The following is a 12,635-nucleotide window of genomic DNA, read 5'->3' on the forward strand; positions in this document are numbered from 1 at the left end:
GAATTATTTTTTTTGTTAAAAACCTGAACAGTTTCACGTGATAGTTTGCGGGGAAAAAAACACATTCTGCTGCATTTAGAGCTGCAGGTGATTGGAGGAGGATGAGTCTACCAGCTTTGCATATCTACACACTCAAATTTTGCCCTTTCTTCTTTGCAAAAAAGCTCGAGCTCAGTCACATCAGAGGTAGAGCATTGTATCAGTTTTACAGCACAGGGTGTGGACATGGCTCTTCTAACAAAGGAATATGTTTGGATATCAAACTTTAATTTGTAGCCCTGGCTGCATCTTAAGAAATGTTTCCTGCTGGAAGGTGAATCTTTGCCCCAATATCAAGTTTTTTTAAATCTCTGAAGTATTTTACTCAAAGCAGATTACCTGTGCTGCTGAAAGCATCCCCACAGCAATATGCTGCCAACACCGTGTTCTACTCTGAATGATTTACAGTGCTAGGATATCCCACAGATAATCCTAGATGAAGGTTTAGAAATTAGAGTTTTATCTCAACTTCTTTCCATATAAGCCTTTTGGCAAACAGGAAACAAGATCTCCTATGACAGAAGATGGGCTAAAGTTTAGGTACTCCACCAAATCTTGGCAGGTTTACTTTTTAAATTTTTTTTAGGACTAATTTTGCTGAATAGACATGCATGTCAAAGATTTGTATTTGTCAAACCGTTTTAAAGCCACATATCATTTTCTTCACCCTTTTGGGACTGCTTAGTGTTGGTCTGACAGATAGAATCCTGATGAAATCCCAGTCCAGGTTATTGTTTTAGTATGAAAAATTTGAGGGAAAAAAAGTTGAAGGGGTAGGAATACTGTACATAGGAGTGGTTATAGAATGCAAAGTCATTTTTATAAGTTTTAGAAGAAACAGGATTTCAATAAAATAAAAATATAGATTCACTACTATTCACTAGACACCATTTCTTAAACTTCAAATATAAAACAAAGATTTGTCTGCGAAACAAAAACCTATAGGTGGATGAAACAGCTGCTCCAACACCGTTAAAAAAAGATAGACAAAGGGTGGGCAAAATCCTAAGATAAGAAATTCTTATTGATCCTAATTAGTTTGTTTTAAGAATCAGCAAATGCTCTTAGAGCATGATACTGTCTAAGGAAATGATGTGATTTATTACAGCATGCAGGAAAATACCAAAGGATTAAACTTATTAAAGAAATACCAGCATTAGCTTGCAGTTAATGTTAACAAATGCAAACATGATTTTAACCTTTTTAAGCATGTCTAATTTGGATTTAAAGAAACCAAATCAGTTCCTCAATGTAGCATAAAACAGCAGCTGAGTCATTTTCTGTAGAGGAGTTCACTCCTGCAGGAGTCTGTGTGAATGCGTAGGCTGTAGTGTGAATTAATGGGCTCACCGTAGTTTGCGCCACTGGGTTGTCAAAGGAGCAAGGGCCTTCACTGGTCACCAAAGTGGGCGAATCTTCCTGCATCAGCCCTCGTCTGTCCAAGACACTGGAGGGTAAGGGCAGAAAACAGGTCACCCACTGAATGTGTTGCTCATTATTGCCTTGAACATGAAATTAATGGAATAAACAGAAAAATGCTTTACATATAAAAACAGAGGGGGAAAAAAAGAGAGCAAAGATAACTACCTTGGGTAAGTTGGCCCACACAGAACCTCACAGCAGTTTTTGATGATGTTCTTGTGGCTGTAAGGATTCTGGCCTCTGTTCTTTCCGGACCAAGAGCCTTTAATCTGAAAAAAGCAAAACAGCACCAACAAAATAAATACATCACATCACTCAGTGCAGCAGCAGCAAACAACACTTCAAACCCGCACAACTAAGTTAACCAGTTCACTCCCTTATCCCCTCGGGGTGCTTATACCTTATTTAACAGCATATTTCCATTTTTAGATGTTGTTCTCATCAGCTGGGTTTGACCTACTAAAATCTTTCAGGATTAAATGACTCCTACTTTAACTCAGTTCAGAGGACATAGACAAAAAGAGGAGAGCACAGAAATGTAGAAAAAATCTGTTAATTAATGAACAAGCTTTATGAGACGCAATAACTCCAGTTTTGTCCTTTGGGTGAGAAAGCGGTTGATAAATGACAGAAATACCTCTAAGTTAACGTCAGAAGAAATACCTAGTGTTATTCAGGCTCTATGGCTGCGATATAAAATTAGGGACAAACGGTTCATATTAATTAACTGAAGTCATATTGTGTTTTGTATAACAATACTGCAACCTTTACCATTTTTTCCTTTAATCAGCTCAATCCATCTTCAAGTCAATTCAAGCCAGCCCCCCATGCAGAAGTAACACATCACCCTAGCAGGGTGCTGCAACCACCATGCTTCACTATTGAATGGTGTGTAAAGGGAGATGTTTAGCATCAGTTTTCCACCATTTAATATATTTTACATGTCAACTAAAGGTTAAAAATTAATTGAAAAGCCAGGTTAAAGTTGAAGACTACCTCTAAATTTATGTAGGTTATCCATTACTCTGGTTGTTTATTTTCAGGCGCTGTACAGGTTGGATAAGACTGCTTTAAGATCAGGGACATAAAGAAGTACAGTAGATTGTGCATCTGTAGTCTGCAGCACAGTTTGAACTAGCTGACCCCTCCTGTAAGACACAGTAGAGTGGAAGATGCTTCGGGTGGTATAGATATGTAGGTCATCAGGCTGCCTCAGCTCTGCATGCCTCTGTAGGGCTGACACTGTGTGTGTCATCTGTGGGAAACCAGAGAAGCTGTACCACTCAAGGTGCCTTCCATCACCCCCCCCATCCGATCCTCTCTGCTCAAGCAGTATCTCTGGCTTCTTCTTCTCCCAGCCCCTGCAGATATCGATGCATCTATTATTGGGTCGATCACAAACATTGAAATGAGCAGGCTGACAGCCAACGCCCTATCTCCTGCAAGAAACAAATCAAATAATCCCACACTAGGTGCACATTGCAAAGCTTCATCACAGATTAAATGAACAAAAAAATGAGGCCAGTCATCTAACTAGAAAGAAGTAAGGGGACCATAAATTAATCATTACAGCAAAGAGCACTCTTCGACTTTCTGCATCCTGGAAGCTCAAACCACAAACATCTTCACTCCTGCTTATCCTCAGAGCCTCTGCATTCAGATGTCAGGTTTTAAAACACCAACATCAAAGTCAACACACCCAGGACATTCACAGAAACAGCATATCTAATCCACCCCTAGCCCTAATCATCTGCTTTATAACTTCCTGAAAGAAAGTCTATTCCATTTTTCTGTGTTATTAATGACCAACTATGATTCAAATGATCCATTGTTCTATTTTTGGGCCTCTAAAGCTTCATCTAAATGTGGCTGAGAGGTTTAGAGAGAGAAACAGATGAGTCTTTTTTACCCCAAGATGTGCTGACGCCTTTCCTAAGAATAGAAACTATTTATAAATCGTTTTAGATGATTAGATAACATCGAACCAACAGCAGTTTTCCTTTTTATTTATTCAAGTTTTTTTTACAACAGGGTCGACTTTGGTTTACAACACAGTGGCCTTGTTGTTCAGACTACAGATTACAAGCATGTCTGTCCTTCAGGGGTGAACAAGGTGCTGCAGTTGTCCCAGTAGCTGCCATCTGCTCTTAGATGTTGCAGCGTTCGCACCTTGATGGTGTCTGCTTGTCCTACCGGCCGTGTCGAGGCCGGATTTCAGATCATTGGAAATGCTGACAAACATAATTAGATTCACTATTTGGGAAATTCACAAACACCAAACGTTAGTTCTATAAAATATTACATGTAGAATTTGAGGATGCTCTTGTGCCGTTTACATTTCATGTTAACTGGTTTAACAGGTTACCATTTCAAAATTTGTTCCTACAGTTTTAAAGGATGCAGAAGAAACTGCAGCCGTGTGACTAGTGGACTGCTTACAGTCCCCAACGGGTTTCTATGCCCTGCCTGGCTGAAAGGTGGCTTTTATACATTGATTCTCACTAGAAAGAAAATCTTCGTTTCCAAATAGAAAAGGCATTGATGGTCTATAATGCTCATCATTCTTCATGGTCATTCTAATGTCATTCTGTTCCGATCAGAAGTGTTGGGTTGTATTAAAAAACGATCTATTCCAGTGCTCCGCTTTGTCCCTGCACACTAAGGGCCTGAACCTTGTGAGGTTTGCATGCATAAAAACAAACGTAACCTTGATAGCATGTGCAAAGTTGATTGACAAATCTACTGTTTTTGCACAAAGTCACACATCCATATTTTTTAGAATCACCACAGCTTTCCTGTCCTAACAGCCGATGATTCGCAAAAACGTAGGAGGTAAAAAAAGCAAGCTGTTCTTTTTTATATATATATATATATATATATATATATAATTTCCAACCCCTTAGAAAAATTCTAAGTCTTATTAATTCTTTCTGTGGCAGTGGTTAGTGCACATGACCCATGTACGGAGGACTTAGAACTTGATTAGGCCCATCTGGCTTTAAATCCGACCTGTGGTCCTTTGCCGCATGTCTCTCCCCCCAATCTCATGCCCCCTTTCCTGTCAGCCCACTATATAAAAAAAAATAAAAAAAACGAGCATCTAGTGCCGTAAAGGCCTCTTAAAAAAAAGAAAAAAAGAGTTTTCAACAATAACAAATTTAAAACTCTTTATCAACTTATACAAAGAAGTAGTATTTATAACAGTGTCACGGTGTATCTGACAGAGCTTTTCTCTAAACAAGGATGCTCTGTAGACATAACACAGGAACACAAAGTCCCTAGTTTTTCTTTTACAAACTGCGATATATTGTTTATTTCTGCATGATCTGTGCGCCATCAACGGAAATGTAAACCTGTTTTACAGGTTGCAGTCAGACATTGGCTACTTTTAGACTGAATAGGAAATAAATAAAAAAATCAGGCAGAAATAAATTTTTACCTCCTCTGTTCCTTAAAACTTCCAGAAGAAAAATCTGCTCTTAGATAAAAATCTGGAACAATATTTTACCTTTATCCACACTATACTGTTTGGATTGTTTAAGTTTCTTAATTCATTTTATCCATGATTACTGGGTGCCTCATGCTCAGTATCTGTTATGGAACAAAGCAGTTACAGAATAACAATAATTACAAGAAATCAAACTACAGACCATTTTTAGAAACTACTAATCTTTCCTAAACTTCGCAGTCATGTTTTACATGTATGCATCATTTCCCCTGCATAATGTACCTGACTGATATTGTCAGCTTTTATGAGGGTTTGTTTGTTCATCTATCTGCTTTTCTTTCAAGAAGCAAGAGGAACAGTGCCCCCTAGACAGAGCACCAGTAAGGGGCAAGCACACATGTACCTCAGGGTAATTTAGAGTAGCTAATAAAGCTAACAGTCATGTGTATGCATAGATATATAAGGGGGAAAAGGCAAAGACAAACCCAGAATCCTCTATCTGCAAGACAATGATGCACCTTAAAAGCATCACCATGCAGATAGAGTATATTTATTTTCTAATGTTTCTTTTATGAAGATTTTATTGATAATGTATTTTTTGCTACATAATGTGACTAAAAAAAAAAAATAAATAAATAAACAAAGAAAGGTGAACTTACATCCTCGTTGGTGGTCTGGTTAAGAGAGATCAGGTACGTGTGGAAGCCGGTCAGTCCCACCATCGACCACAGAGTGAAGAAGCACACCAGCACCTCCAGTACAGTGAGCTCCAGTTAAGAAAAACCACAGCATGTCTGACTCATGAAAACTGATTAAACAGTGAACAGGAGGTGATGTTTGAAGAGCAGAATGTTTTATACTGTGACTTAAGATGAGAAACGCGAGTAGAAAAACAAAAGTGAAGAATTGTTCTCTTGGGTAAACTCGTAAAGGGCACAAGCATCAAAATCATTAAACAATTGTAATTGATTATTTCCTCGCAGCACTTTATTTCTTTCACCAAACACACAGCAGCAACCCAGTGATGCATTCGTTCAGAAGAAAGACGACAAAAACAGGAAACCGTCACTTAGAGAACAGGACATAGAGCCAACAAACAAACTCATGCGTTTCCATAGAGGGTTTCTGTGCTGTCTAGATCAGAGCCGAACTGGTCGTAGAGCTGTAATATAAGAATCAGGCTCTGATTTAAGCATCAACATTCGAGAATAAAATAAAAAAAAGAGATAGATATAGAGATAGATAGATAGAGATAGAGATAGAGATAGAAATAGAGAGAGAGAGAGATAGAGATAGAGAGATAGATAGATAGAGACAACTGAACCACAGTAAGAACTACGATTCCATCTGTTATAAACAAATTAAAGTCTGTCCTTCATGATGTTCCTAAGTATGCCTGCTGAGCTCTGTAAAATTATGTAGACTAGTAAGTTATCTGACAAAAAATTACACCTGACATTTTACTCTGTCTGATGGATCTATGCATTTCAATACAATTTACCCATTTTTATTTGATTTACTGACATTGAAGGTCTTTCCAATAATATTCCAATGCATACAAGTTTGGAGACAAGCACTACAATTTGGTTACCCAAAAGTAATCGTGTAGACCAAAGACAAAAGAGTGGAGCACTATAGACCAATAGTTTTTTTTTTTTGTTTTTTTTTAAGGCTGACACAGATTATTTTGCCATCTAACTAACTGATCTCTAATATGTGCTACTGATATGTTTAGGTCACTTTTTAGAGCAGATATTGCTTTTTCTTCCTACATTTACAAGAAAAAAATCTAATGATAACAATTGTTACACAAATCTCCATTTAAGAAAAAAAACAAACAGAGTAATAAATTAACTGAAGCATTAGCAATGGAAAGCAAATGGAAGGAGCAGCAGTGCAAATGCTTTATGTGATCTCAAGGCAGGATGCAGTTTTTCCTCACTGGGAGCCCTTCTTTTATTTAGAGGAAACATTTAGCTCCCCCTCAATTTCAAACCGTTTTAACATCTAATGATTATTTTGCAAATCAATTAATCTATTATTTTTTGATTAATTGATTGATAATCGGATAGCACTAGGTTCCTTAAATATTTTTTATGAATAAGCCAGGTGAAACTAAAGTTTTTTCACTATAGGAGTTCTGGATAGAGCACAGTGACAAATTAAAATATTTTTTATTCTCTTAAATACAAAATGTTTATATTTCTTTTTTACAATTTCGATATAATTACTGCTCTAAATGGGTTTCTCTGTCAGCTAAAGGCATAATTTACAGCCTCTATACTCCATTTAACGATTAACCAATTATGAAATTAGTTGACGATTATTTCAATAATCGATTAATCAAGATTAATCTGATGAATTGTTTCAGCCCTAAATCACAAGCAATGAAAAACTAAAATCTACTTTTGGGGAATTTCTTTTCATTAATTGAAATCGGCCAACATGTACACATATCGTCCAATACGATACAAAAAAATCTAATATTGGCCAGCTGATGCATCGGTCTACAGTATCTCTATGGAGCACATTATTTCAGGTTAAACTTCCGCCTCCTTCAGAGAAAGGAGGAAACTGAGAAGGTAGTAATGGAATAACAAGAAAACTAAGCAGTAATTTAATCCGTTTAAGACTGTTGCTTTTCAATGATGGAATAAAATAAAACGCATCAAGAAGCCAGGGGTGTCAGCAGCAGCAATTATGTGAGGTTTCATCTTTATGGCTCCTGCTGCCCTTGAAACATATCACACACACATTCAAAATGTATTCAGACCTAAAAGGATATGTTCCTGGTGTTTCCTTCAAGGTGTTCAAAAAGCCTTGATCAACCGAGCCTTAACACAAAAACACAGAAAGGAAAAACGGTGAGTTCATTGTACTAAAAGGTGCAGGTAATGACTGCAGAATGTTAAAATATTCCCCCTGAGAGGAAAACCTTGCTATCTCTCTGCATTCCTACTGTCTTTCAGTAAAACAAGAGTGATACAATCATCTGCTGCTTCTGAATGCTCCGCCTCAAGCTCAGAGTCATGCATAAACATGCAGAACTAGAAGCTGCTGCTAAACTCGTATCACAGGCTGTCCTTCCAGGTTTGTCACATTCCTGCAGCCCTGTCTCACCAATAAGGCCATACTTACGCATGACGACGTGGACAATGTCGAAGGCGAAGATGTAGATGGTGAGCAGGGACAGGGTGAGCGTGAACAGGTAGAAATATCTGTAGTTCCTCTTGCCCACACAGTTACCCACCCATGGACAATGGTGATCAAAACGGTCTGAAAAGAAATAACAGCTGTTATCTAGGTGAATATGGAAACAAGAAAGGAACAATTATATGTGTGGAAACTACACTAGCTTTCTGTAAACCTTGTCTAAATATAGAGCTCACTTCCTCCTCACTTCTCCTGCTCCGTCATTGGAGCAAAGCCAGATGAAGGCAAGGCAGGGCCAAAATTAACAACCGGGTAAACATTACTGTACAGTTGATTTTTCTCTGTAGATGCAGTGTCACCATAAATTAAACTAAACTCTGAAATATGCAACATAGAGAAATAGTTTTAGGGAGCAAAATGAGCACAATACCTTGTTGTCCACCCTTTAAGAATTTAAACATTTTGCTCTGAGTTTTGACACATCATTATTTTCAGAAGATTAATTACTTACATTTTAATTATGTTCTTAATCTTTTTTCCATGTAACATGTAAACATAATACAGACTCAGCTTTTTAACTTCAAGTCTTCTAAGAACTTCAAAAAATTTAAAACTGATGTTCATTTTGAATGTTTAACAATCATTTCTGCAGAAAACGGGTTTTAAATTGTTAAATTAGAAGACAGACGGGTTCAAAAGGAGAACACAAGGTTTGAAGGACACAGGAAGAGGAGGAGGACACTTGTAAGGCAAAATGTGCCTAAAATCTATTTTATGCATCCAGCATAACTTTATTATTGATTTGCTCGAAGCCCTCCCGCCCTTAAAAAAAAACATATCTTTCTGTTTGCCTGGCAACAGCAGTCATTTAATGACTGAGTGCAACAGAGCAGCTAAGAGAGCTGCTGACTGACGCCGCGTCTATCTGAGCTCCACAGCTGCACATACAGAGCAGCAGGACGGTAATCGTTGACTCTGTTCAGGCAATTTTTAAGCTACAAGCCAAGCTTTTGCATAATAATCAAACCAACCCAGGATTTCTTTTGCATCTAATCCATAAACTCAACCGAACCTAAAGTTACAAACTGACAGAGCTGGACCACAAAAGACATTTATTTGCACATTTTTAGGGTTGCATAAAGGTGATACTTCTAGAAACAGAGGGACTGAGGCATGTGTAATGGCAGGCCTCTCTACAGTAGGTGAGTACAGACAAACCAGTGTTCACAATGACTGAGCATTTATTCCCTTAAAGGGGCTCTATTGTCTCCTCTCATACGTTTTCCTTCAAGCACATCCCTCAGTCGTCAGCAGCCAAATAACCTTTGACCTGCAGGGTCCAGAAGGTGACACATACCAACGGCTCCAAAATTAACTTAGGCAATTTTACTGTTCAAACTACCTTCATCATTCAAAGAACATACCAGATATCTGATACCTGCCACCTTCTCTGCTTATTTCAATACTTATCTTTAACACTTTTGAACTCATCTTTTTTTTTTTAATGCCACAGTGTCTGTAGACAGTTTTATCATCTATCTCTGCATTAAAAGATGAACTCAAATAAACCCAACTCACCTCACTCTGTTGAAGCTGCACAGCTGTAGTTTTGACCTTTCAACTCAGGCACTCTAATCTCCTGCCTACTTCAGTTGAATTTCATTATTTAGTCAAAATTTACTTTAAACAGCTTTTCCTAAAATAAAAGCTGCCCTCTTTGTCTAAAAGCTATCTGCAGCTCCATTAGATTTTCTGAACTGAGCACAGACATAAGATCATAAAGTTTGTCTAGTTTATTTTTTAACCAAAGCATTTGAAGTCATGCAAGTTACAAACTAATTTTGATGTATATATAAATTTTAAAGCTTTGATTTAGCAAAATGATACCATGACTGAGCAAAACAATAAATAAATATGTTACTTAATAGACATTTTGTTTAAGCCAAGATTAAAAGATCTGGGTAAAAGTTCTAATCTGTGACGTTCTGAGATACCAGCAAGTAGGAAACTTTTTTAATCAGGTCCCTCTTAGACTCTGAAGCTGCTTCCATGTTGCCTAGTCACTTTTATGGAGCCAATTGAACTAGTGTTGGTCAGAAATCCCAGTCTGAATCAAGATGCTCAAGATCGTCCTCCCTTGATTTAAAGATTAGATGCAACTGCTAGACCAGGGATGGGTAATTCCAGTTACTGAGAGCCAGTATCCTAACTTTTAGATGTGCCTTTGGTTTAGCACACCTGAATAAAGTAATCAGATGATTGAGAGGACTCTAAAGCAGGCATCCCCAACCTCGGTCCTCGAGGCCCGCTGTCCTGCAGGTTTTAGAAGTTTCCTTGCTCCACCACAGCTGATTTTAATTGAGAGCTGATTAACAGGCTTTTGGTCTACTGCAATCATAATCAGCTGTGACATGTGTAGTCAACCAGAAACAGTAGAACATGTGCTGTTTGAGTGTATTAAATATGCAAGTCAAAGAATAGATTTAAGGAAAGGTCTGGAACATGAAGGAATCAAACAACTGGACATTAAAAATATCTTCTCAAATAAATCCAGAAAGACAGTACTTAAAATCATGTCATTTATCTTCAACAAACTGGACTAAACCTAAGGATTTAAGGAAACATAAATAAGATGAAGTAGGTGGCGATAATGCTCCATTTGGTTGCAAGACGCCAGTAAAACAAGAAGCAGGGAAACCTCTAAAACCTGCAGGACAGTGGGCCTACAGGACCGAGGTTGGGGATGCCTTCTCTAGAGGAACTGACTGAATACTGAGGAGACAAAAAACACTCCTTAATCAGGTGTGTTGCACCAAGGGGAATTTAAACTTTGCAGGATACTGGCCCTCAGGAACTGGAATTAGCCACCCTGTGCAGCTAGGCCAAGGAAACCTATGCCATTAGGTTCCCTGCACATTGTTCTTAAACTAATCTGAAAACCACATGAAGGTTGGACGTTTGTAGATATTCACTCGGCATTAAGTTAGCAACCTCAGCGCAATATGTGCCTCAACAATTACTAAACTGGCTGCATGACTTGGTGAACCACTTTGTGACCGAGTTGCTGTTGTTGCCAAACCCAGCAATTAGCTTCAAGGATATTGCATGGCTTATTATCTAGGTTCTTTCTTGTATCAGCTTCAGTAGGAGTTCAATGATTCATTACCTACAGACATGCATAGGCGCTTCCTCCGTTTGCTACCTTTACCACTTGGGGGAGTTGAGGCCTTATGGTTAAAGAACTAGACGGGGTCCCTGAGTAACAGCCGTAGTCCCAGTATACTCCCAATGAGGGATGGGTTCAATGCAGAGAATAAATTTCATTGTAATGTACATTTTAAGTGAGCAGTAATGATTATCCTTATGGTTTTTATATAAATTGCAATTTGTGTAACATTTATCATTCTTATGTAGTTGGTGGAAAAAAAAAGCTGCATATTTTCGAGATGTCGAAACATGACTTGATGCCAGCTTTTTACCACAGGTAGTTTACAGAAGGGTTTCATTCACACTTTAGATCAACAATTTCCATCTTAAATGGAGAAAGGTCAGTTTTGCTTATTGATGCATTCTTTCCACTAGAAGCCTTAAATAGATAGAAAAACCACCTCCCTACTGTAGCTCTACAGAGATCTTCTAATGTGTTAATATTTGCTGTGAAGAAGAAACAGCTAAAAGTTGCAGGACACTAGCCTCAGAGGCCTAGAGTTCAATCTAACTGGTTTATGAATTAAATAGTTTTTGACAAGTTATAAGACTGAATTGAGATTTGATAAGTAGTGGGATAAGTTCAATATTAAATGTGAAGATCTTAGGGAGGAGCATGTTTCTGCTACACCTCTGAGATGACCTACCGACACAGTTGTCACAGATGCTGCAGTGAGATGCTCGTGGAGGCCGGAAGATCTTGCAGGTGTAGCAATATTTAAGCTTGACAATCTGGTTGTTGATCTGGACATTGCGGATTCGAGGTGGAGGCCGCTGTCCGGAGGGGACGTTCCCATTAGCAGCCTCTGTGCATTAAAGAAAAAAAAGGATTTCAACATTAGTAACATAGAACATTGGAAACCGAGGTCTATTAATTTTTAAATGTCATAGCTGCTCTTTAATTAGCAGTTTGGAACATCAACGTGAGGACATGTTATGTTACTACGTGTATGCTCTGTTTTGCGGTTACTTTTTCCAAAATCACCCCATCATTCTGTCTATAACACAGAATATTTTCCTCAAAGTGTTTGGGATCGATGATGCGTGTTTTTTGGTACATATGAGACAATACTGTTTTGGGGAGGTCTGTAGTTATTTTGGATTCTCCCACGGAGGCCGCTTTTGTCCCGTCTCTTTGTTATTATTGACCTCATCTGAGGCAGGTGAGGCCTATGGGGCTTCAGAGGTTTTTAAGGGCTCTTTTTTGAACTCATGGATGGGTTATTGATGAGCTCATGGAATTGTTTTGGTAAGCCAGCCACTCTTGGGAATGTTAACCAATGCTCTATGTTTTTTATCCATCCATCCATCCATTTTCTTTATACGCTTGTCCCAAGTGGGGTCGCGAGGGGTGCTGGTGCCTATC

The 12,635-nt window shown here is 38.3% G+C and overlaps 1 protein-coding gene across 1 annotated transcript in view; it reads right to left on the reverse strand.

The window, feature by feature from the left end:
• The window catches only part of zdhhc9 (zinc finger DHHC-type palmitoyltransferase 9), a 44,642-nt gene that overhangs the window by 3,944 nt on the left and 28,063 nt on the right, over positions 1–12,635 (reverse strand). The window contains exons 3-8 of the mRNA XM_038289489.1: positions 11,917–12,075; positions 8,048–8,185; positions 7,695–7,743; positions 5,569–5,671; positions 1,627–1,730; positions 1,390–1,486 (exon numbers count right to left, since the gene is read on the reverse strand). Coding sequence (XP_038145417.1) covers positions 1,390–1,486; positions 1,627–1,730; positions 5,569–5,671; positions 7,695–7,743; positions 8,048–8,185; positions 11,917–12,075 — 650 coding nt within the window. The remainder of the gene's footprint in view (positions 1–1,389; positions 1,487–1,626; positions 1,731–5,568; positions 5,672–7,694; positions 7,744–8,047; positions 8,186–11,916; positions 12,076–12,635) is intronic.

This window comes from Cyprinodon tularosa, unplaced genomic scaffold (assembly GCF_016077235.1).
Source record: "Cyprinodon tularosa strain WSP-4 unplaced genomic scaffold, ASM1607723v1 ctg27, whole genome shotgun sequence".
Lineage (NCBI taxonomy): Eukaryota > Metazoa > Chordata > Actinopteri > Cyprinodontiformes > Cyprinodontidae > Cyprinodon > Cyprinodon tularosa.